This window comes from Calliopsis andreniformis, chromosome 9, assembly GCF_051401765.1.
Source record: "Calliopsis andreniformis isolate RMS-2024a chromosome 9, iyCalAndr_principal, whole genome shotgun sequence".
Lineage (NCBI taxonomy): Eukaryota > Metazoa > Arthropoda > Insecta > Hymenoptera > Andrenidae > Calliopsis > Calliopsis andreniformis.
The window spans coordinates 9,338,560-9,360,634 of record NC_135070.1 but is presented as its reverse complement, the minus strand read 5'-3'; the positions used below and the strand labels follow the sequence as shown (position 1 = coordinate 9,360,634).

Here is a 22,075-nt window from a genome sequence, read left to right as displayed (position 1 = left end):
GAGATCGCCCAGAGAAAGACTTCGTCCTGCCGCTTGGCTCGAGGGGAAACAGTCGATTCTGTATACAAGGCGACTAAGTGATCCGCAAACTTTCCCTGCGCGCCCGTTTCTTGGGCCACAACTTGAATCCTTGTTCCCAACAGCGACAGGACATTTGTGAATGCAACACACGTCCCTTTCACGCATTACAGAAATCTATCGGACGTAACCACCTCTTTAGTTCCTTCATTATATGCCTGATCGATTTCACGATAGACCACCACCGAGTAATTGTCATCGCCCATTTCAGGACTAAACGTAGCACGTTTCAACTCGTCTGCTTATCTCAACGACACTTGTTTACATATCTGACGCGTAAAATGCTAATCTTGTGCGTGCCTCGAAGTCGTACGAGGGGAATCGTGGCTGCTGGGAGACTTTCGTATTCATGTGGGTCCTGGGAGCGTGTAATTTCGGAAGGGGATTGCGGCAAAGAACGGTGCAGATTTCAGGTAGACACTTCTTCCCATACTGTCAGCAATTTTCTGATACCGCCGTCAGCGTTCGCTATTCAATTACAGTAATAGCGAAGATTATGAAAGACAATACTTACTTGACGACCTTGCGCTGGCTAGTCATGCTGCAGTACCTCTGCACGAAGTTCTGCTGGCAACCGAAGATTGATAAACTCATGAAGAGCTGACCCAGAGTTGCTGAGAGAGTTGTTACGCGAAGGGTGGGGTCCAAATCCGTACTGAAAGCAGGGATGAAATTAAATTGGTTAGAGTTATTCTGGAGAGTTTAATAATAAATAAACATCGCAGAGAGAAAGGCAGAGGGGATTGGCACTGCTTTATCTGTTAAAAAAGTTTCCCAGGAAAAGGTGGACTCTAATCCGCGGCTGCCCCCGCGCCACATTCATTTCCGCGCCGTAAATCGGGGTTACTTTGTCGCTGCTTCTTTGTTTCCCCGTACGAACTGTGTTTTGAATTGGAACGACGTGATGAATGTGGGGTAATTTTATTGCAGGTCTTAGGCAACTACTGCCATTCGTCGTCTGCGATGGAGGTGCCGTTCAAAGCTGCCAGCGGCGCGACCCCTCCGTGTGCAAAGTAGCATCGTTCAAGGCACCAAGTTTATGCAGAATCGTCTTTGACTTTATCTCTGTTCTTCTCAGAAACTTGGATGCTTGTGTTTTGTGCTAATTGACTCTAATTAAAATTTGATGAATTTGCTGAGGAATGGAGCAGTGAGAAGAATTCTCATACTTTAGGCTTGGGTCTCTTGAACACTTATTTATCATCTTTTCAAAATTGTAATAAAGTATCTTATGAATTAAAAATAAAATACTCTTATTATACCTTCAACTCGAATTAGTCGTGAAAGTCAAATAACTGTTATCGAATTTAGATACTGTATCTTCCGAGTATTGAATATTTTTACTCACTTGAAGAAGTCTAGTCGTCCACGTTCGTTGGTCACGTTTAAGATCTTATCAGGGCCAATATCAATGGAGCCTCGAATGATTATCACGAGCGAGATACCGATCATTGTCACACCCTGTATGACGTCCGAGAGGATGGCAGCTTTTAGTCCTCCCTGCGGAGAAAAGAGAGAAAAAAACACGATTGTCATCTTTCCAAGAGTAGCACAATTAACTTTATTAGCGATTAAGCGATGACGTCAATGCGATTGCCGATCCTAATTTGCCGAAGAGTCGCGACACGACTTCGTGACGCGTACGAATAAATGACATTACTTGCAGGTGTTGTTTCTCTTCCTCTTTTTACGAGGAATTTTACGATCGCGCGTATCGTATTTATGATCCGTTTGGCCGGAAATACGGCTGGAACCGGCGAACAACGTGCTTTCTCGGACTGTGAATAAATGATGCCTCGAAAATGTGTTGAAACTCACGGAAACGATTCAACAGTACTGAATTCGAGAAAGCTTTTCTTTGCTCGTCATACTGATTATAATTCTGAACCCGTTTCTAGTTAAATATTTGTGAATTCACTTCCTCGATACGCGGATTATGAAAGAAGAGAAGGCAAAAAATGTATAATTAAAAGCGTGGCAATTTTCACGATATTTGTAGTACGTATTTTACTTTTAATCGAACGAATTATTTACTGTACTTAAATTGTTCATTTCTTAAAATCTTCTGTTCACAATTTCGATAATTTCTAGCTTGTTAAAGACAACAATGATTCCTATAGATTTGTCATGGTTCCTTAAACAAAGAAGTTAATTATAGATACTCGGCGTCATACAATATTTAATTCCTTAGATGCTAAACGTGATTCGATTTTTCCCATAAAAAGAGCGATTTTTCTGCGAAACAGGTGCACAAATTCTTTTTCGCTAGTAGGATACGTACCATGACGGTGAAGACGACAGATATGGAAGTAATACCGACGATGCTGGCCCAATATGGTAGCCCAATCACAGCCTTCAAAGCGACACAAGGCGTGAATATCGTGACAGCCAAGTTCAGCAGGCTCCGTATCACGTAGGAGAAGCTCGCGAGGCATCTGACTAGCTTCGACTTGAACCTGGTGAATTAGCATAATTACTAGAGGTCTGTTCTCTAGTTTAGCCGGACACGATTGTTAAGCGAGGAGATAATTTCAAGGCTCCCGCGAAATCGAAGCTGAAACGTTAATCTTTCAGCGGTTGAGAAAAGGAAATTTATTCTCACTCGAAGAGTAATGGAGAAGATTCAATTTCATCGCGAGACTTGAATGGATTTATGTTGGGTTGGGAGGTAAACAGAAAATGTAAAGCAGCTTCGATTTTGGAGAACTAAACGAGCTGGTATAGCGTGGCTCAAGCAACGTGTACGCGGTGCATGCAAATTTCATCGTGATCCGTCACGTGTCGGCGCCATTTTGATAGAAAATGGGGATTTTCTACCTTGCGAAAGCTGATATTTCGCTTGGTATTCTGCAAGATGAGATATGTTAGCCTGTTTCGTTTTAGACCATTTTGTAGCGTTGTTTTAAAGAAATGACACATAAAGGATAAAGTTGTGTGGATGTATGTACATGTGTGTTATGCATCAAGTATTGCACATGGTTTCTTTTTGCGTACAGAAATGTTTTCTTTTGTATTTTTTCAAAATCTGCATGATCTGATGTAGCTACCATGATAAGTATTTATTAATCTCTATTGAGCAAATCATGTTAAATCGTTACAAATAGGTACAGATAAAGCGAATATACCATATTCAATATAGGTACAAGTTCATGGATAATTTTAATAAAATAAAAACTTTTATTTTCTTAATTAAGCGCTATTTCAAACGTATTAAATATTACCAAAAGAATTAAAAATGTAGCACTCAATTAGCCACTGTTACAAGGCCACTAATATTCATCAAAATTCTCAAACCAAGATTCGTATCCGGAACGTAAACTCTCTTTACATCACAAAGCTTTCTACCAGTCAAACACGAATTTACTTTTATTCAGATTGCAACTACGAATATCAAAGAGGCATTATGTAGCGAATAATTATGCAAGAAAATAAAATAAAATTTACGTAGACATCCATCCATATTTGAAAAAAAGATCTCAAACAAAAACCTTTCAGCAATTATCTGACCTATCAGTGAAGTCATTAGCTGCTGATACTCCGTATTAATGCATTGTTGCCCCGAGCCATTAACCCTTCGCGCGAACGCTCACGAACTCCTAAATGGACCGTGTTGACATCAGGAGGAACAGCACGGTTCCCAGCACATAATTACCTCATGTCCAGATACTGATAGACAGACGTGATGCCCAGGCTGTAGTACACAGGAACGAAGACGAAGCACACGATGGGGTACGCGAGCAGCATCCCGTATATCGTCTCCCACATCGCGCTGCCTCTGTAGTAGAGTTCCGAGGGATAGCCAAGGAACGACCGTACGCCGAGCGTTCCTCTGGCGATGGACAGCATCATGGCGCCCATCGAGACGCTGCCGGTTGCGAACACATAGTCAGCCTTGGTCGTCTCCTTTCGACGACCCCGTATCCTGCCCCATAGCGGTATGACGAACGAGGCGATGATGCACCCGACGAAGACCAGATAGTCCGTCACCATGGACGACGCGTTTACTGTCATCCTGGACTCTCCTGGGGGCCCGTCTCTTCCCTTTCCCTCGAGTCCTTCGTGGTACCGGAAAAATCGAGTGTGTCGATGTTAGCTGCGTTAGTCGAACTCACCCTGAACGGCTTCGTGTTTGAATCTACCCGCGGTACTCTTTCACGAATCGACCGCTCCGCCGCGGGGGTCACGTTCCTTCGACGAATTTCGCGCTCTTCCTGAACGTTCCCCTTTCTACGCGCCGGTAGCCGCGGGACCACGCTCGAACGTTCGATATCGAGCTTCGACTGCGATACACTCGAGGCGACTCGAGCGAGCGATGCTGCGTCAACGAACGTCGACGCGCGTATTCGGTGCGTAGGTTACTAAAGTTGCGCAATTTTCGTGGACCCTCGATACGATCGATGGAGACGACGCGATCGGTGCGACGGCACGTTCTGACTAACGCCGTCCGTTAACCACTTCGCGTTATATTATGCTCGAGGCACAGAGCGAGAGGGAGACATCGGGCCCGATTGCGCGACGGGGACGAACGATCGACACTATCATCCGGAAGATAGTGGAGGAATGTGAAGTGGAAGGGTCTCAGAGGCGGGAAGACACCAGCTGTCGAGCTTTTTCTTATCGCCTATCGCCGTTGTTTATCGACACTTCAACGTGACCGCGTGTTTGCACACCCGCGCAGACTATTTGCATGGCTGCAGCTAGGCGCCCCGCCTAGATCCCCCGGCGACGATCGTAATACTGCATCGCGGATGTAAATCAGTTCGCGCTTTCTCGCTCGCGCCTGCCTCTGCCTGCGTTTCGCGACGAAAGCGTTGGATTAAGAAACGTTTCTAGACGTTAACGCGGTTCGCTTTGAGTTCTATCTTCCGTGCAAGTTTCGGGTCGTTAAACTTGACGGTGTCCTTCTACATTGTTTACGAAGAGCTCTCTAGAAGTTTTCTGGATGAGATATTGCATTAGTTGGAGGCTTTCAAAACTGAATGGAAATTATTAAAAATGCTGATTTTTATGACACATGTTACACTGGGTCTTTTAAGTTTAGCCTGACATTTGCATATTTTGAATATGTAAAAAATTTTGTAAAAGTTTACTAAGACACTATCAAGTGCATAGGTTAAAGTTAATAAATTTAAATATTAAAAAAAATTAAAGAATATTTTTGTTTTGTTTTTTCAGTGTGTCGTTTCAGGGTGAAGTATAATCTGAGGAACTCTAAACATTTCTAGAAGCTGCTGGAAAGTTCTATTTTCTAGAGCACTCAGTTGAAGGAAGGATTTGACACAACGCCTGCTGTGAATTGCCATCCGAAGGTCACTATTGCTGTATTCGGGTCAGTTTAAAAATTTACGAGGAGCTGGAGACCTCTGGATAAAGGGGAGTTAAAAATTGTCTACTCCATAGGTTGCATGGATTCGAATGCTCTGAGTATAGTAATATTTCTGAGGTTTTCTCGTTTCTATCGTTACAATTCGAAACCAATTGCGCAAGGCTATTTACCTTGCTGCGTTTGACCCATTTCTCTCCGCCAATTGGTTGATCGAGTGTTTTCGATGCGATCTGCCCCGTCCAGCGAGAGTATCTCGTACTCGTGAATCAGGAAATCTCGTGGCAACGTTCCTTTGTTCGAGAAACAATATGAATGCATCGAGCGGCGTAAACCGAATGGCACGAATATCTGCGTTAAAATTATACGAGGGGGATGATTGTTCCTCTGAACTTCGATAACCGAGGAGAGTTTCTTTCTCTCGTGGTTCTTTAATACAATCCTTTGTAAGTCTGTTAACACGCTGGTAGTCTCTAAAAGTAGATCTACCCTATCCATGGCACGTCACCGAACGCTTGAACTCATATTTTCCTTGCTCTTCGGTGTATCATATGCTTACTACATATAATTACGATAAGTGCCAATAACGTCGAATTAACGGAACGTGTAATTTTCAACCAGTTCAAAGTAAAGATAACATAAAAGCAGTAAATATTAGTAATTTTCGCGATAGGTAGCAATTCATGGAATTAAGAAAATTTACCAAAAACAGTCATGAACTCTCCAAGATTCTACTGTTAAAAATATGTATACAAAAGAAACGGTAGAAAAACCGAAAAAAAATAGCGGCTTTAAATTTCGACGAATTCAACGACCCCCTGCATCGCAAATCCAAGACTCCCCAGAGTTTCGTACATTATGCAAACACTGATACGAGCCAGTAACGCAATCGGATTTGTCTGCTCCAATTTGGTCCAGACCTGATACGTCGATGTCACAAACAACTCGGCGAGCATCATCGCAGGCATATGGCACACGCCAGACACTTGTTTTCTGCGTGGCTATCGAGAATAATCCGAGCGTAATCGACTCGGCCGAAGAGTAGAAAGGAGGGGGGGATATACGGAACAGCCTCTTCGAGCGAAAGAAGAGGCGAGGCGTCCTCCCTCCCAGCGGCTCCCCTGCAATTTTCCTTCGGAAACTCGCGAGCCGTCTTTCGAACTACGGCCCCGAGTTGCGCAACGTTTTGACCCTGAAACTTCGGCCCTGCTCTCTCGACTGTTCCGCGGAAGGCTTTCTCGGCTTTAATCGCTTCACCTCGAAACCACCGAGCTGTTCACCGACGAGCACCCGTGAAATCACAGAGCAGGGAACGAGCTACTTGTGCGGCCAAGTCGGGAGATGCAGACGCCGCGAGACGCACGGCGCCGTAGTCAATTTTCGCTCGCTCGTCCCTCGTCGTTCTCGCCTGCACAGGTATCAAGAGCCCGTGTTTCCCGCAGACGGGATCAGACGCGCGCCTTCTACTTAGATGCGTGACTATCGACGAGGCGCCGACGCGCGGAAATTTCCATGGGAAGCGTTAATCCGATGGCGTCTGACTCTGCCTGCCTCTGCCTGCCTCTGCCTGCCTACCAACCCTGGGAGACGCTCCCGCGACGCAACAGACGGGGACATGATAGGGGCAAGTTCGAGCCCGAACTTGTTGACGTCCCGACGATCCGCGAGGGTTGGCTCTCGAGCGGTTCGAAACTCGAGGGCCTTCGACTAGAAGAGGAAGAAATTCGCGTGGGGTGGAGACAAACGTGTTCGTGCCACTGCGAGGGGAAACTGGGGCAACACTGGGCTGAGTATCTGAATTCATCTCTTGTTTGTTTGTTCTGGATGATCCTTCCCACTTAATCCTTGAAGATAGCTGGATTGCTAGAGGTAAGACTGTCAGAGGCTTTCTGGAGTGAGATTTCGTGGCTGTGAGCTTGAAATATTTCCGGGATGAATATACTGGGGAAAGTCTTGCACTGACAAGGTCTTAAAGTGCTCTCCAATCGTCGTTTGCAGATGATGAAATGTGTACGACTGTGTTCTTGTTACTTTTTCGGAATTTTACGTTGCTGTTTAAGTAGGAGATCCCGCAGCGTTTACTTTCTTATTCAGTTCTGAGATAACAAAGATTATATCCATAGGCTTTCGGCGAATCTAAATCACGAGGGGAGGCCATGACTGATATATCGTTAGGCAAATATGTATTAACGTCAGATCTAATGATCTCGAGTTTCATTTTTGATCGCTGATAATAAGACCACAGATATTCGAGCCACGTTTTTTATCAGCACGCTGCATACACTGGCCTAGGATCGCGCGACGTTCACCTTACTGTTTTCATTCTTTCCTCATTTCCTACCATCGAATCCCCTATATGAACCTCTACCAGCTCGTTACTTCGCGTAACCAGAGACAATGTGACTCGTATAACATGCGAGATACGAAGTGGTAAAGAATAGGTGTTCAGCATTGCAGCCAATGCAACGCCAACCGCGATGATGACAACGCGAGTACGAGCTCATTGTGGCGTCCATTTAGGAGCAATGACTGCAAATGTATGTGCATTTGCCTTTTTCGTGGCTGAGGTTCGACACCTCTCGTGTATACGATTTTCCCTGTTGCTTTTGTTTCTGGTTTCTTATCCATTTGGAGATAGGAAGCTCGAAACATTATACTTGTCCTGATAGGACGACCCTTTCTTGTGAATTAGCCTGTACACGTTGTTGTTTGAGAAAAGCGAGAACCTTTGTTCGTGATATTGTGCTTTTGAGTGCACAGCTGATAGAAGAGTGCTGGAAACATTAGGGAATAAGAGACTGAGAAATAGAAAAGTTTAGATATCGCACATGTATTTTAAAAACGATACAATTCAGAAATGTATGTTTTTTAGGGAAAGCAAAAGATTATTTATAAGTTCAGGAGAAAATTATTTACTAAATACATAGTATTGACATAAAGAATAATTTTACTTAATGAAAATCTACTTCCTTGATATTATTTAAATAATTTGTAATATATATTTGAAGAGTTCTTTAACCAAATTCTATAATTTTGATGTTCAACTAGTAACCTTTTTATAATGAATAAAGCTGCATCTACTAAACTGATTTATAGCTGTACTTACAAAATCACATTTTTTGACTTGCCACTTTTGAAGCACTTGTGCGACATATATCTTAAGTACATACAAAATATCTTGTCATTCGTGAAGTATCGAAGAATCACAGAAAGTTTTAGACTTTGGAAACGAAACATTTTTCAGGCTTTCTAGATTAACTCTAGAAGCACTGAAGATCTATTGATAAATTAAATTGATTTCTGTAAGTATTGAGCTCAAAACTGTGAGCATCTGATTCTTCTAGTTTAAAAATTGACCCCAGAGTAACGTTGGTCAATATGCATTAACATTAAGCAAGAAATACTTCCAAGATCTCACTATTTAATACCGAGAACATTTCAGATGACCCACAGTAGCAAATCTTTCTCAACGCGTGATTAGCCGAAAACTCGATTTATCATTCGCGATAAACCGAGACCTAAAAATTCGTTTCTGCCTAGGAAACTCGAGATCGTGACTCCCCCCAATGGAATTATTATACACAATTACATCTATGGAAAAACTTTCCACGATCTTTATCGAGAAGGGTCACGGGTCACGAGTGAGTATTTCGGAAGGTCATGTGCGCAGTGTTATCTCAGCAAATATTGACTCGTGCCGCGCGATTAAGGTTCATTAGAGAAAATCGTAGGAAGCGAAATCAGAGGAAAAATTCTGAAACTTTGTTGTTGTTTCGTCTTAACGAGCTCAATTTAACCGATGACTCGTCGTCGGCCGAGTTGAATGCGTCGTTAACCAATTAATCCGCGTGGTGGATCCCGCGAGCACGTGCTCCCGAGTTCACGGAAGCCGCGCAATCACGAGAACGGTAGTCACAAGACTAACATCAATTGTCAAGCCACAAATTCAATCGATGACTCGGCGCAGCCCGTTTCCCAGCAGCTTCGTTCCATCGTTTATTGCGATTCATTGTCGGCCGGGCGAGCGCAAATTTATTCGCGACGCGTGATTTCGATCAACAGGCCTGGCCAATGAAGTTTTTATCGAGGTCAGGCGTGACGTGCCGTGGCCACATCCCGTTTTAGGATAGGGCGAGCCAAATGCTTGTTACGGGAGCAAGGAATTACTAATATATGGAAATTATATCCCGTTCATTATTATTATTATCATTTCCCGTTTTTTAAACGGTGGCAAATAACCTGTTTTCGATCCCACGAACTGCTGTGTAAAACCGATTGTATCGTATAATAAATATTCAAGAGAGACTTGTCGGACTCCGTATTAGCAGAAATTACAGTTACTTGAAAAGGATTCTCTAATAGGTACACATCAGTAGCAGTGGTAAAATTAAACCTTCCAGGAATATACGCTTTACAATTTTCAAGCCCATTTCAATTTTAAATAACCTCCCAAAGCGATTTATGATTATGCATTCCCGCGCTGTTTGAAAACTTGCAAGTCAGCACACCAGTGTCCCGCGACAAACGTAACTGACAATTTTTGCCTGATATCTAGACAGTGAAGCATGTTTTCCAATGCTGATATTCCGAATAGGGGGAAATATTTGATTCTGCATACGAGTGATAAGTTTTTAACATCATTTTTCCTCACGGTTCCCGTGCACCTGGAAATTTATTCGCGACAAGTGCTTTCAATCATCGGCGCCAATAAAAATTTTGCGAGTGTCCTATCACGTATCGTTCACTGGGAAACTTGTCGGTGGTGTACCCCAGGGGAGCTAGCAGTCGGTTTTAGGCATCCCTGCGCGTTTTTCACTCGCGAGAGATATACGAATTCATTTAGAACCGATCTCGATGAAAATTTCTGGTTTCGCGAGGCACATGAAAATATTCATCGTCATACTTTTTCCTTTTTATTGGGCCAGCGTACATTTTTCGGTTGCACTCGACCTGGCGGTAATCTTTCCCACTATTTTCTGTTCTGATTGTGGCGCTACAGGATTCTGAAAACTTTCAAGCTGATCCCTTGATCGAGCATCTTCCAGCAACGATATTTCGACGCGGGAAATGTTCTTGTTACAACGAATGGTTTTAAAATTGTGAGCAACGACCATTATGTGCCTCTAGATAAGCTTGCTTTCTACTTCGCGTAAATCGTATCGGCTCCTAAGAAAGAGCACGTTTCAACTCCGAAGTCGACGCACTCCGTGTGCTCCGACGAAGTGGACGCGACGTAAGTGGAAAGTTCTAGTCGTGGTAGGACTGAGCGTAACGCGGGCGAGAAGAGAAGAAATGAAACGAACCCGGACCAACAACGATGGAATTCATTTAACGACGGAAAGTTCAGGGGAAACATCGATGGGATCGTTACGAAATGACCAGATCCTATTCACAGCGTTCTACAGCATTTCGCTTTTAAATATTCCACTTTTTCGCTGGTCACGGCTCGCCAAACGTCGCAGTTCCGCCGTAAATGGCGATCACTTGCAAATTTTGCTCAACCTTTTTGCCAATGTTCCTGCTTTAAAATTGTCGTAGTCAGAGTATCTACACTCGTGTCACAAAAACTGTATCCTATCAAGGGATTGTGGCGAGCTAAAATAGTCGAAACATAATATTAAAGCTTCCATGGAGCGATTTAATTTTTGTTTAGCTTCTAAAAAAGATAGAAGTAGTATGACGATAAAAAATATTTAAATGGAAATATCTAAATGGCTCCACTGATAGAGGTATTATAGTATGATAACAAATATTTAAATGGAAATATCTAAATAACATTACTTCTCAATTTTAGCTACTAAAAAAGTTAGAAGCAGTATCATGATAAAATATTGAAATGGAAATATGTCAATGATTCCACTCGTGAATCTTAGCTATTAAAAAAGATAGAAATCGTATTTTTAAGAAAAATTTCTTAAAGCCTTTTCCCCTTCTCTTTCACACAATTCAAAATTAAAAAAACGATCAGTGACCTACTCCCCATCACCGTATCGCCCAGAATAAACCCGAACTTTTGATCGATAGGGAACGTAACGCGAATTCTTGTCTCATGAAACTTTCATGGCTAACCGATTTCCTCCCAGCTGTTGATTTACAAACGAATAAAAGGATCAGAGCAAGGAGCGACCACCACGGTCGCAGATGCAATTTTTTATCGTTTTTCCATGAAGGAAACAGAGGTTCCGTGTTCGGTCGACTCGTTAGCGATGCAAAGACTTCCCAGTTAATTAATTGGTTGTCGATTACCCATGAGGCTCGCGAAACATCCAATCACGTCCGTTATGATGAAACACGAGTAAGTTTAATGGCTGGTGCGACGTTCCCTCCCAGTGATTTGGAGGAAAAATCTTCGCGCAGCGCGCTCGTTTGCGTGATAACGCGTGTTTGTAATTGGCTTGGGGAGATTAACGATAAAGCATGCCAAGCACTCGTGCTTTACCGACAGATTGTATGCATATTGCATGAGCTTTGGTCTTTTTTTAAACTGCTGGCTGTGGTCTACTGAGTTACGCCGATGAGCGTATTAATCGAACCACTTTCGAAAATAATATCCTTCGTCTATGCTATCATCAGAGCTACTTCAAGTTACCCTATTGATTTATGACGATGTTAGTATCTCTGTTATAGAAGAGTGCCTGTTTCAGAGTGGATAAAAATTGTTTGGATAACATAAGAGACGTTCACTTTAAAGATAGTGCTAGTCGGTTAAATAATTAATCAATCATCAGACTGGGGAAAGTGGCAAGACTATCGTATACTTATGATTCTGGGATATGTGCCAAATATTTGAGTTGTATAGCATCAACAGCTTTTAAAGTATTGATTAGTTTTCTTCATCTAATCACTCAGTTCCCTTAATTATAGTATGATTTAATATGAGGCATAAAAACAAGGAAATGTACTCCAATTTTAGAAGACAATACATCTAAACATTTTACTCGATTTTTAATACTGCTCATAGGTATTTGAACAATGTCACATGTTGGGAAAAATACAGGTGTATTTTATACTAACTAATTCGTATTACAATAATTATAGTAACTGTATTTTTAGCAGTGATTAATAGTCAGTTTATCGGTAACAATAAATATCGGATGCTACCAATAAATTTGTAATTTTCCAAACTTGTGAAATCGTTCGAATACTGATGAGCGGTACTGTGCCTCTCTACGAATCTAATAGAATGATTGATACTCCTTTATCCCTCCCCTCATCTTTCGTTCTCCTATAATTTTCGAATTAGCGGATTTTCCAGGTCAACTTACCTAGTAGAAATTCCTCCTGACTTTGAAGTTTGCACAAAGGATTGTTCCAGAAAACTTCGCCTCGATTCGATAGCTCGACCTCTTTAGACGGAGCAATTGGAAAAACTCGCGAGTGTGGTTGAACGTTTCGAGTATCGCAAGAATCCTCGACGCTGTATGGAAGCAGCCGCGATTTTTTCCGCGTCGTCTCGCGACGCGTTCCTGGTTTTACTCTCGCAGAGACGTGCTGCTCGCCGCGTCGTCTCGTGTTCTTACGTCACGAGATGGCTGGGTTGACGCCAAATCACGGGGTGGCCCGAGACAGCTCTTCGATGTATGCACTGGTACATCCGATTTCGCGAATTCGACTGCAAATCGACCTTAGTACTTTCCTCAATAGGCGACAGACTTAAATTATCGTATTAAGTTTCTTTTTCATTTTTTAAATGTGGGAGGAATTCTAGGAATGATTAATTCCCAAATCTGTTTCAATGCAAAACTAAAAGGAAATACGCCTAATTTGCGTGGGAATATTGTGGTGAAATACTTAGGTGATAAGTAAATAATACGAACTTAAAACTTATATAATGCTTCTCAATATCCACTAATTTTGTGATAAACTCAGATTTCTAGAATTTTAATTTATGCCACATCATGAGGAAGAGATTTAATTGATAATGTATTCAAACAAGTGTTCTGTGATCTTAGATAATACTATATTTGTAAAGAACGTTACGTCTTAGAGTGTTTTCTCAAGTTCAATACAGAAAAGTATTGAAGCAGTTTTAGTACTGATAGATTAGAAAATTAAGGAAATGTAGTGTTTCTATGTAATTACACCTTAAACGTCCAATTACCTGTATGCGTCATATAGAATTAAATGACCAATTATCTGTATACATTTCATAGAATTAAATGTTCAAGATTCTGTGTACATATACGTCATACAAAACTGAATATCCAATTATCTCTGTACATACACTTGCTTTAACTAGTACGTGAAATCTAAGCTCACTACCAACACAATAAATTAACCGGTAAACATTAAAATTATCCATTCTTCGTAGAAAAAATTAGTTGACGACATAGAGAGCCTCGTGAAAACCTGGGAAATACAAGGCTCGTAACGATGTTCCAAGTAGATATTGTTCAGATGAGAAAACAAGTTTGTAAATGACTCCCGCCCATTACGCGTCTCACATAAACGAGTAGCATTTCCATTAGAATGCTTACCAGTATAAAATATCTATGAATAGAAAATTATAAGAAAATCGGAGGGCATGTTAGATTGATCGCTGAAACGTGACCTCATAACAATAATTAGACACGCGATCGTGGAAAGATTACAATGGCAGAGGAGCGTCATTTGCATTCGTGCAAACGTGGCATTAACACCTGGGTAAAGAAAAGGCGGCGAACGAAAAATCAGCATACAAAGGAGCCGTCGACTGAGCGTCCCTTCACAGCAAACAAACATTGCTTTAATTACTGACTTCATTAACATCGATAAGAATGTTATTCGCGCGGCATTACGCCCGCGCGAGATCGAAGATCTCTGCTGTTGCGTCAGTTCGCCACTATCAATCACGGGATTGGAGCACCCGTTAATCGAGAAGTCGATGCCGCCGCCTGTGATAAACACCGATCGCCCAATTAACGATTTTGTTAATGCTGACCGATAGCGGGATTTATCAACTGGCCCCACTGCTCTCGATATATCACTCTCGCAGCGTCGTCCAGAAAATTCGAGATGCCACTCGCAGTTAGCTTGCGTCACGAACTAATAAAATTCATCGAACGAACGATCGATGACTCGAACGATGATTTCCATGAAACCAGTCAAATCGGACACCGACGCACTCACCAGAGACATTATCTGCCAAAGAAGCTTTCCGAATTTATATTCACTAGACACTATCTGTTTATATTCATTTGTTCAGTTATTTATCACTTCTGTTCGTTACTGTTATCACGAATAGAAAATGTTCTGCCTGGCTTAAAAGCAAACGGCACACAGTGTATTATCGAAACCACTACTCCACTCCCTCTTCCCTCTCAGCTGTCATTTTCCTGATCACTAACTTTGATCACTTGTTTCATAGTCTATATTTCTCACAAAATGTATACCATTTGCGAAGAATTCGAAATTTATTAAGTTCCGTAGACGTATTGCAATTTCTTCTTCGTCGAGTGCCAGTTTTCAATATCTGATGGATCGTTTCAAAAAACGAATATTATGCACTTGAAGGACGCTTGTCAGAATCGTCAAGAACCATCGAAACTGTGCTCGATGTATCGATATCGTTGCCAGAACGCGGGGTTTATTTTCGTCGGTTGAGCAAGCAGGATGTAATAATAGGTATTCTTTGTACAGTGAAGCATTCTGAGCAATGTATGCACAAAATGCTAGAGTTTGTAACAAAGACGATACAGAAACGTCCAAACTTATTCGGTCCATTGTTCCTTCTCTTTTTCATTCGAACGCGATAGCTCCCCTCGGCCCCTTCGATTTCAATGGGTTAATTCTTACGATGCAACCACGTCATTGCGCATCGCTGCGTCACGTTGCATTTGGCTGACCGCCAGATGCACAGCGGGGACCGATAGTGACCAGATCGGGCCAGGAAAGTTGAAGCTTTTCGGTCACGGGGCTCGACGTGATTTAAATTTTCGCCGAACTTGATCAAACTCGTCGCATGAAAATTCAGTTCTCTGTTCTTCTTTTTCCTTGAACGCTGTTGAGTTCCGTTCTCCGTTTTGTTTCGCGTCGAACAGGGGACAGCGTGAGTAACTCTGTACCGTTTAGAGGCAGGTCTGTCTGCGAAGCTGTTTTCAAATGATAGCCTTGCTAATTATGCGAGACAGCTCCTCTGTCGATAATTAACGCGACCGTATTCTGCATCGACGATTAATTTGTCAGCACTGAACGAACGTGGATTATTTATGCGACAGGATTTATTACACTTTGGATATCATACGTATTGTTGCATAGTATCGTTTCTTTGCCTGACTGACTCTTCAATTTTCACTAACTTCTCTTCGAGGAAGAGAGTTCCTCGAATGTGACGCTTGGGTTTTGAGGAAATCTTGCTAGCTTGTAGAAGTTGTCAAGGAGAATCAGATAGTATATACACAGCCTTTTGGGATAGATGACCACTGGCAGGATACGAATGTGAATATATTTTGAAGTTTGAAAATTTAAAATATTCCAATTTTTGAAAAAAGTAAGATATACGGACTAAAATTAATAATTAATGTTAATATTTCATAAACTATTGGTCATGCCACAACGTAACAGATTCATTAAGAAACGAATGTTGAATTCAAAGAACTGTCCTTGCAAGACCATTCATAAATATATTTATTTAATCCCTACATCACTTACACGTTAGAACTTAATTAGTTAATTTTTTATTTCTACGTTACTGTCAGATATATTTAATTCTCCCTGTCTGGCATACTTTCAGATCTTTCAACGCTCCAATGATTTACTCCAGGGAAAAGAGAATTAAATGGTTGTGCCGTGTTTAATGGATACAATAAAGATATTTTTATTCCCTCGATTCAGCATTAAATATCATATTTGGCGCCTTTGTGAAAAGTCGGGTGTGAAGCAGACATTATGCAGAATGAACTTTTAGAAGCAGAACTTTCTGCGAACAGGTGCAAATATTCGCTTGCAATACGAGAGGGTCTCGATTCACGTGAGAAATAGTTTCCCACACACAGATTTCTCTTTGAGGTGAACTTAATAGGTGACATGCATTAGATTCTCAGGATCCTCCATTTGCGGGTTTTTATTGCCAGAGGCTTACATTACATAGTATTCTTCCATACGTTTCCGGCGCCAGAGTCGAGTTTGCTCGAATTCAATTTTTAAACGCATAGACGACGCTGATTTACAAGCATAAGTCACGCGAAGGAGACAATGTAGATTCTCCCTCGGTCTTTTAAAAGTCATGTCGTTTCGCGCGTATCCTCTCTTGGTAGTCGTAATTTTCATCCACGCTCGTGTCAAATTTGCAATTTAAAATCGACGAGCAGTGGACAATATTGATTTATCATGCGAGTTCGTAGCTACGCGGAAACAGGCTCTTAAATCTTCCTTGGATTGTGCCTTCAATTCTGGAAATATTGCTGCACTTTTTGAATCCTTTTCTGTTTGCTTTCTTTACAAAACTCAGCTGAAAGTATGAATTTATGAAGTGTTACATTTAAAAAATATCGTCAGTTTTTAACTTCTTTGCAATTAACTCGTGCGTGATCTGTGATGCTACGATGAACATGTTTTATGTCACTTATGTCTTGTCTTCTAATTTTCATTTGAAATACAAGCAGGAAGAAAAATAGACTTATTAAAAGATAAGTTACTGGGTCAGTAACTGCATGTATGCCCCTTGACCTTTTGCTTTCTCATTGAGTTCAACGACATAACAAAACCTGATCCAATATTGGATTGCAATTCCTTCCACAAACGGGACTCATCAATATGTGGAAAGGAGTTCATTTCTTATGCATTGACTGCGAAACAAATGATTCATAAAAATTTCCATGATGGGTTCAAATTTTTCCCAGTCAATACTTTCGCAATTAATGAATGCTTTGGGAACTCTCAATATTTGAATATTAAATACGACCTGAGAAGTGACAATTTTACAATTAAAAAGTCGAAAAATATTAGTCTGCACGCCTGTTGCCACATGTACACTTTTTCACGTGTTTGCAACTAAAGGAAAAGCTCACAATAGCATTAGAAAGGATGTACAGTAGAAACTCCCCGTCCCTAGTCAGACAAGTGTCTTCAGTAGTTAACTGTTATGTCAGTTCTACACATTACATAGGCTGTTAATCACCATGTTTAAGCAATTTATCCATCGAGCAAATATGCGAGTTGATTCATGATATTGTCAACAATTAGTTCTCACAGGCGGCAATAAATCTCGCAATGCTAGACAGGAAGAGTAAAGGCAAGTCAAATAAAGCATCGTCTCACGACAGAACTCTCTCTTTACACATCCCCTGTCTGCAAATAATGTCAAAAGGAAACAGGCACCGCCAGTCAAAGCAACTCCGCCAACTATACCCTTCTTATTTAATATGGAATAATAGTCTTTATCGTGTTCCTTAATCGTTCTGCAATATTATCTCAGGAACTCGTGGATCCCGAGAAAGCCACCCAGCAAAGAGAACATGTCGTTGTTGACTGACAAGTCTTCTGACGTAAGTCGTACTTTTCTTTTGTTTGTAGTCGCGACGCTGAACAATAAATCACTTGATTCAGTGGTAATCAAACTTATTCGAAAGAAACGAGGGACACGTCAGAATACTTTGCTGAATTATGTAAGATTGCTTCTGAAGAAACATTTACCTGTTCCTTTGAAACGAAATAATCAGTCAACGTAGAAGTATGCAAACGTTAAATATGCTGAGCATATATCCAAGGCGAGGGCGTAATATTTACAAGTATCTTTCCTTGGCGATTTGTTCGAGACCTTCAGAGGATGAAGTCAAGAATCAACCACTGGCAACAACGACAGCTTTTAAATGCTCTATTGATGTACAAAAAGATGATTCTGGTAAGGTAGCAGATTTAAGACAGTGATTATATTAATAAACCACTGTGCACGCTACACAAGCTTCTTATACAGTGGATAACAAGCGATACTGCGAACACGTCGCTAATAGCTACGTTGAACAAATTGCAGCGATATAACGACGATAGTGCGCGGGAACTGATCAAAATCCGCTGATGCAGTTCCTGCAAACATGGTAAGTCGTCGATAGCACGGCTGAGACACCAACTTCCCCAGCTAAATTCGCTATTACGAAGCGGCTGCGAAGCGACGAGCAGTTGGCCCTAAGTTTCGGACGTATCGATGAATGTGGTTTATCGCGACGGGGAACTTCCCAGCTTCTGCGATCTAATCGTCGCCGATCGCACGAACTGCTATTAAATCTCCCTGTCGACGAATCGCCACTGTTGGCTCGCGTTAATCGCAATATCTCGATCGAAGGAGAACGTGAAAGTGAAGATGGTGGGAAATCGCGAAGGACGAGATAAAGTGTACGCTGGAAATAGAATAACAACGGGAAAGAGAGATGGTCTTCTGCGCAAGGACGTATTAACGCCTTGTGGTAAGGTCAAATACCCTACTATACTACATACTGTACTAATACGTGGGATTATTCACGTATTAAAATGCATCTTTTATGATTTTAGACTTTAAGCATAGATTATTGTGCTTGCTTATTGTTAAAAAACACTAAAATTTTCGAATGACCTACTTTATATTTTTTTGTAAATATTTGAGTTCATGCAGAGAACACTGGAACTATCAGAGCAAATAAAATGACTGTAACAATTATTCCTCCTATACAGGGTGTCCAAGCTGAAGCAGACCATCTAAATACGTCCTCTGTTTTTAATAACACGAAATTAAAACAAAAATAACGATAAAAAAATGAGAGATTGTTCTTATTTTTTTTTAAAGATTGTGTTAGAAATTTTAAGATCATTCTACATGTCAAAATAAGTCGAAAATCAAGAAGAATCAACTTACATTTAAGGCTTCATTCTAGAGTTATTAATTATTAAGAGAACTACTAGCGTAAAATGTGTCTGACTTCGAACCTATTCTACTGACTTCGCTGTGTCTGATCTGATCAATACACGTCGACAGTAGAATAAGTCCCAAATCAGACACATTTCACATGCACTTTAGACGTTTTCTAGTAATCAATAACTCTAAAACCAAATATCAAACGCATTTTCATCTTATTTTAACATGTAGAATCGCTCCTTAAAATTTCTGACACCTGAACAAATAATTTCGATCTTCCCTTTCTTGGTCGTCACTCAAGACATATTAAGAAGTAATTACTGTAAAAATATATACTCTGTCCGTGACACAGAAATAATTAGATTATCTCAGTGACAGCAAAAATGATAAAACGTACAAATTGAACGACTCAGTCTGTACAAAATAATGAAAATCTCTATACAAGTTAATTGTTCTCAAAGGGAGTTTCTTCAAGCTATCAAATTCAGTCAGAAGGGGTTTCAGAGGGAAACGAAGCCCGGAAGGACCACGGAAACGGAACAAATGGATAGAAGCTTCGTCGCGGTACAATTTCCGCGAAATCCACGTCAGGCAGGCTGTTCCTCGTTACGGTTCCGCGAAAAGGGGCGCGAAGGTGATCGATGGATCTTCCAGGGAGGCGTTTCCCCGCGATCCTCTCTCTGATCCGCGAGCATCTCGCGGCGGGGCATTTTTCTGCATTACGGTTATTTCAAGAGTAAATCGTCCGGATTGATAAAAATGGACCGCGCCCGTATACACCGCGAGCGTTCACCGACGAAAGAATATAAAGGACCGGAATGAAATTGGACGATGATATACGTCCCCGTTCCCTCTAACAACGATCTTCTCGCTGATTTACGCCCGTTTTACGTCTACAGTTGACGAGCGGCCACCTTACCCGTCTAGCGTTTTCTTCGTCTTTTCGCGATTTTCCAGCGATTTTCTGGGGGACTGAAACGAGTCGTTTGCGAACAATGTATCTCGAGTAATCCATTTTGATGCGCGGGGAAATTTGTTGGGAAGACTGAAAGCGTAGATCTTGAGAGGTTCTCAGGGTTCGAATTAGTCGGACAGGAGAATTGATGCATGGAAGTGGGGGGATGCTTCGAGATCATTTGTGGGTATCGAGAATACGTGGAGGCGTTTAAGGTTCGTTGAGATCATTTCGAGTTAACAAATGTGCTTGGAAATTCTGCATATAACAGTAATACATATACGCATAAACTGAAACAACAAAATTGAATATATAGAAACAGAGAAAATATTTAAGTGGCTTGCTTCAGCATGGACACCCTGTATAATAAGAAAGAAGTGTGCTAATTTATTATAGATGAGACAGAATGAACTATTTTGTGCTCAACTGTAGTTTTCATTTCATCGAACCCACATGTGATAAGCGGTAGTGTACCTTGTTCAAAGACTCGTGAATCATGCACTGTTTCTGTCTACTTAGTGGGGTAATATTCTACTGTTCGTTGAATGACTCACTCGACAGTAGGTAATATATATCAACTATTTTGAATTTCCATATTTGATTACATGAATAATCATAAGTCAATTTAAAAAAAGAGATTAGTGCGATTAAACACTAATTGTTGTTTCACAGTAAAGATATCCAAGGATATCCAAGCTTTAGTTTAGCTTTTAATTGGCTACTTCCAGGAGCAGGATATTATACGTCTCTGTTTCTCGTGCTCTCTGGACATTTCCCTCGCTTGCAGGCTACTAAACCCAATTGCTGAGTGACCAAGACACAACTAATGGCTTCACCCGTACTTGCTGTCTTAGCCAGACTTAGCTGGTGAAGAGGAAAACTGTGCCCTTACATACCTCTAAGGTTAGTACGGAATATCCCTAACTGAGCTGTTCTCGACACCCGTGCTTCCCATTAAGTCTAGGTGGGACTGTCATATACGCAGAGTGTTCCCGGTTGAGCCTCTTTCATGATCTCAGCATTGGTGAGCCGGCTCTTGTATCATGGGATCACTAGTTCCCGTGTTGTGAATGTGACCCTGGAGAGAATTCCTCACAAGGACACGCCTTAACTCGTGAGGGATCCTAACTACTAATCGTATGCGTATCTCTGACTTCAAAGTTTATTTTAGTATTAATTTTTAGTATTTTAGTATTAATGGATTAGGAGTAATTCATTAAGTATTTTATGTGCATCATTTAATATTTTTAGAACGTTCGCTACTAGTGTTATATATACGTGATGCACTATCTATGTCATCATATTATATTTCTATAATTCTTGTTATTTGGAGAGTGAGTCTCGCGATTGTGTCACTTACATTTTCTTGTAAAGCATTTGTTGCATGAAAAAATAGTTTAAAGGAAATTCCAGTGATGCAGTTGCGAGACTCAACCTGTATATTATATAACATTCATAAAATATATGTTATGATTTCTAAAATTTCTATTACACATATTTCTATTTTCATAATTCTATCTCATAATTCTAGGAATAAACGAAGACTGCTATTCGTGTTTATAAAAATTAAAGTTCATTATAATCTATCTAAAATAAAATTCATTATCAAAGTGCTCCAGTTTTAAGTCTCAAGTTAAGTCTACTGTAAATACTGGTTTATTTTTCTAATCTATTACGACAGCGAACACGTTAATTCACATGTTTTTTAAACGACCGTGTACGATAAATAAAAAATTTTTGGATCGTTGAAAAAGATCATTGTCTGAGTAAGCATTTTATAGAATTCGTTTCTGATTCAAGCTATTCAAGCTTCGCTTCCAAGTATCTAATTTTAAATCTTGCGAATCCTGATTGCTCGATAGCGTTCTCACGCGCTACACATTTCGACAAAGTTGCAATGATCGACGTATTTCAG

At 41.0% G+C, this 22,075-nt stretch overlaps 1 protein-coding gene and 1 long non-coding RNA gene across 6 annotated transcripts in view; one reads left to right on the top strand and one right to left on the bottom strand.

Annotated features, from left to right (window-relative positions):
* The window catches only part of LOC143182988 (sodium-coupled monocarboxylate transporter 1), a 37,781-nt gene that overhangs the window by 4,244 nt on the left and 11,462 nt on the right, over window positions 1–22,075 (bottom strand). For 3 of the 5 annotated variants that reach the window (XM_076384344.1, XM_076384346.1, XM_076384347.1), the window contains 4 exons: window positions 3,731–4,133; window positions 2,360–2,534; window positions 1,427–1,578; window positions 593–733 (listed from right to left, as the gene is read on the bottom strand). In XM_076384344.1, coding sequence (XP_076240459.1) covers window positions 593–733; window positions 1,427–1,578; window positions 2,360–2,534; window positions 3,731–4,089 — 827 coding nt within the window. In that variant the 5' untranslated portion in view covers window positions 4,090–4,133. Of the gene's footprint in view, window positions 1–592; window positions 734–1,426; window positions 1,579–2,359; window positions 2,535–3,730; window positions 4,134–4,217; window positions 4,238–12,666; window positions 13,014–22,075 lie in introns of those variants that run through there. The other 2 variants (XM_076384345.1, XM_076384348.1) reach the window with 2 other exon arrangements.
* Window positions 321–1,228, top strand: LOC143182989 (uncharacterized). Its single transcript, XR_013002543.1, has 2 exons — window positions 321–491; window positions 1,009–1,228. It is a non-coding gene; the product is annotated as an uncharacterized LOC143182989 (long non-coding RNA).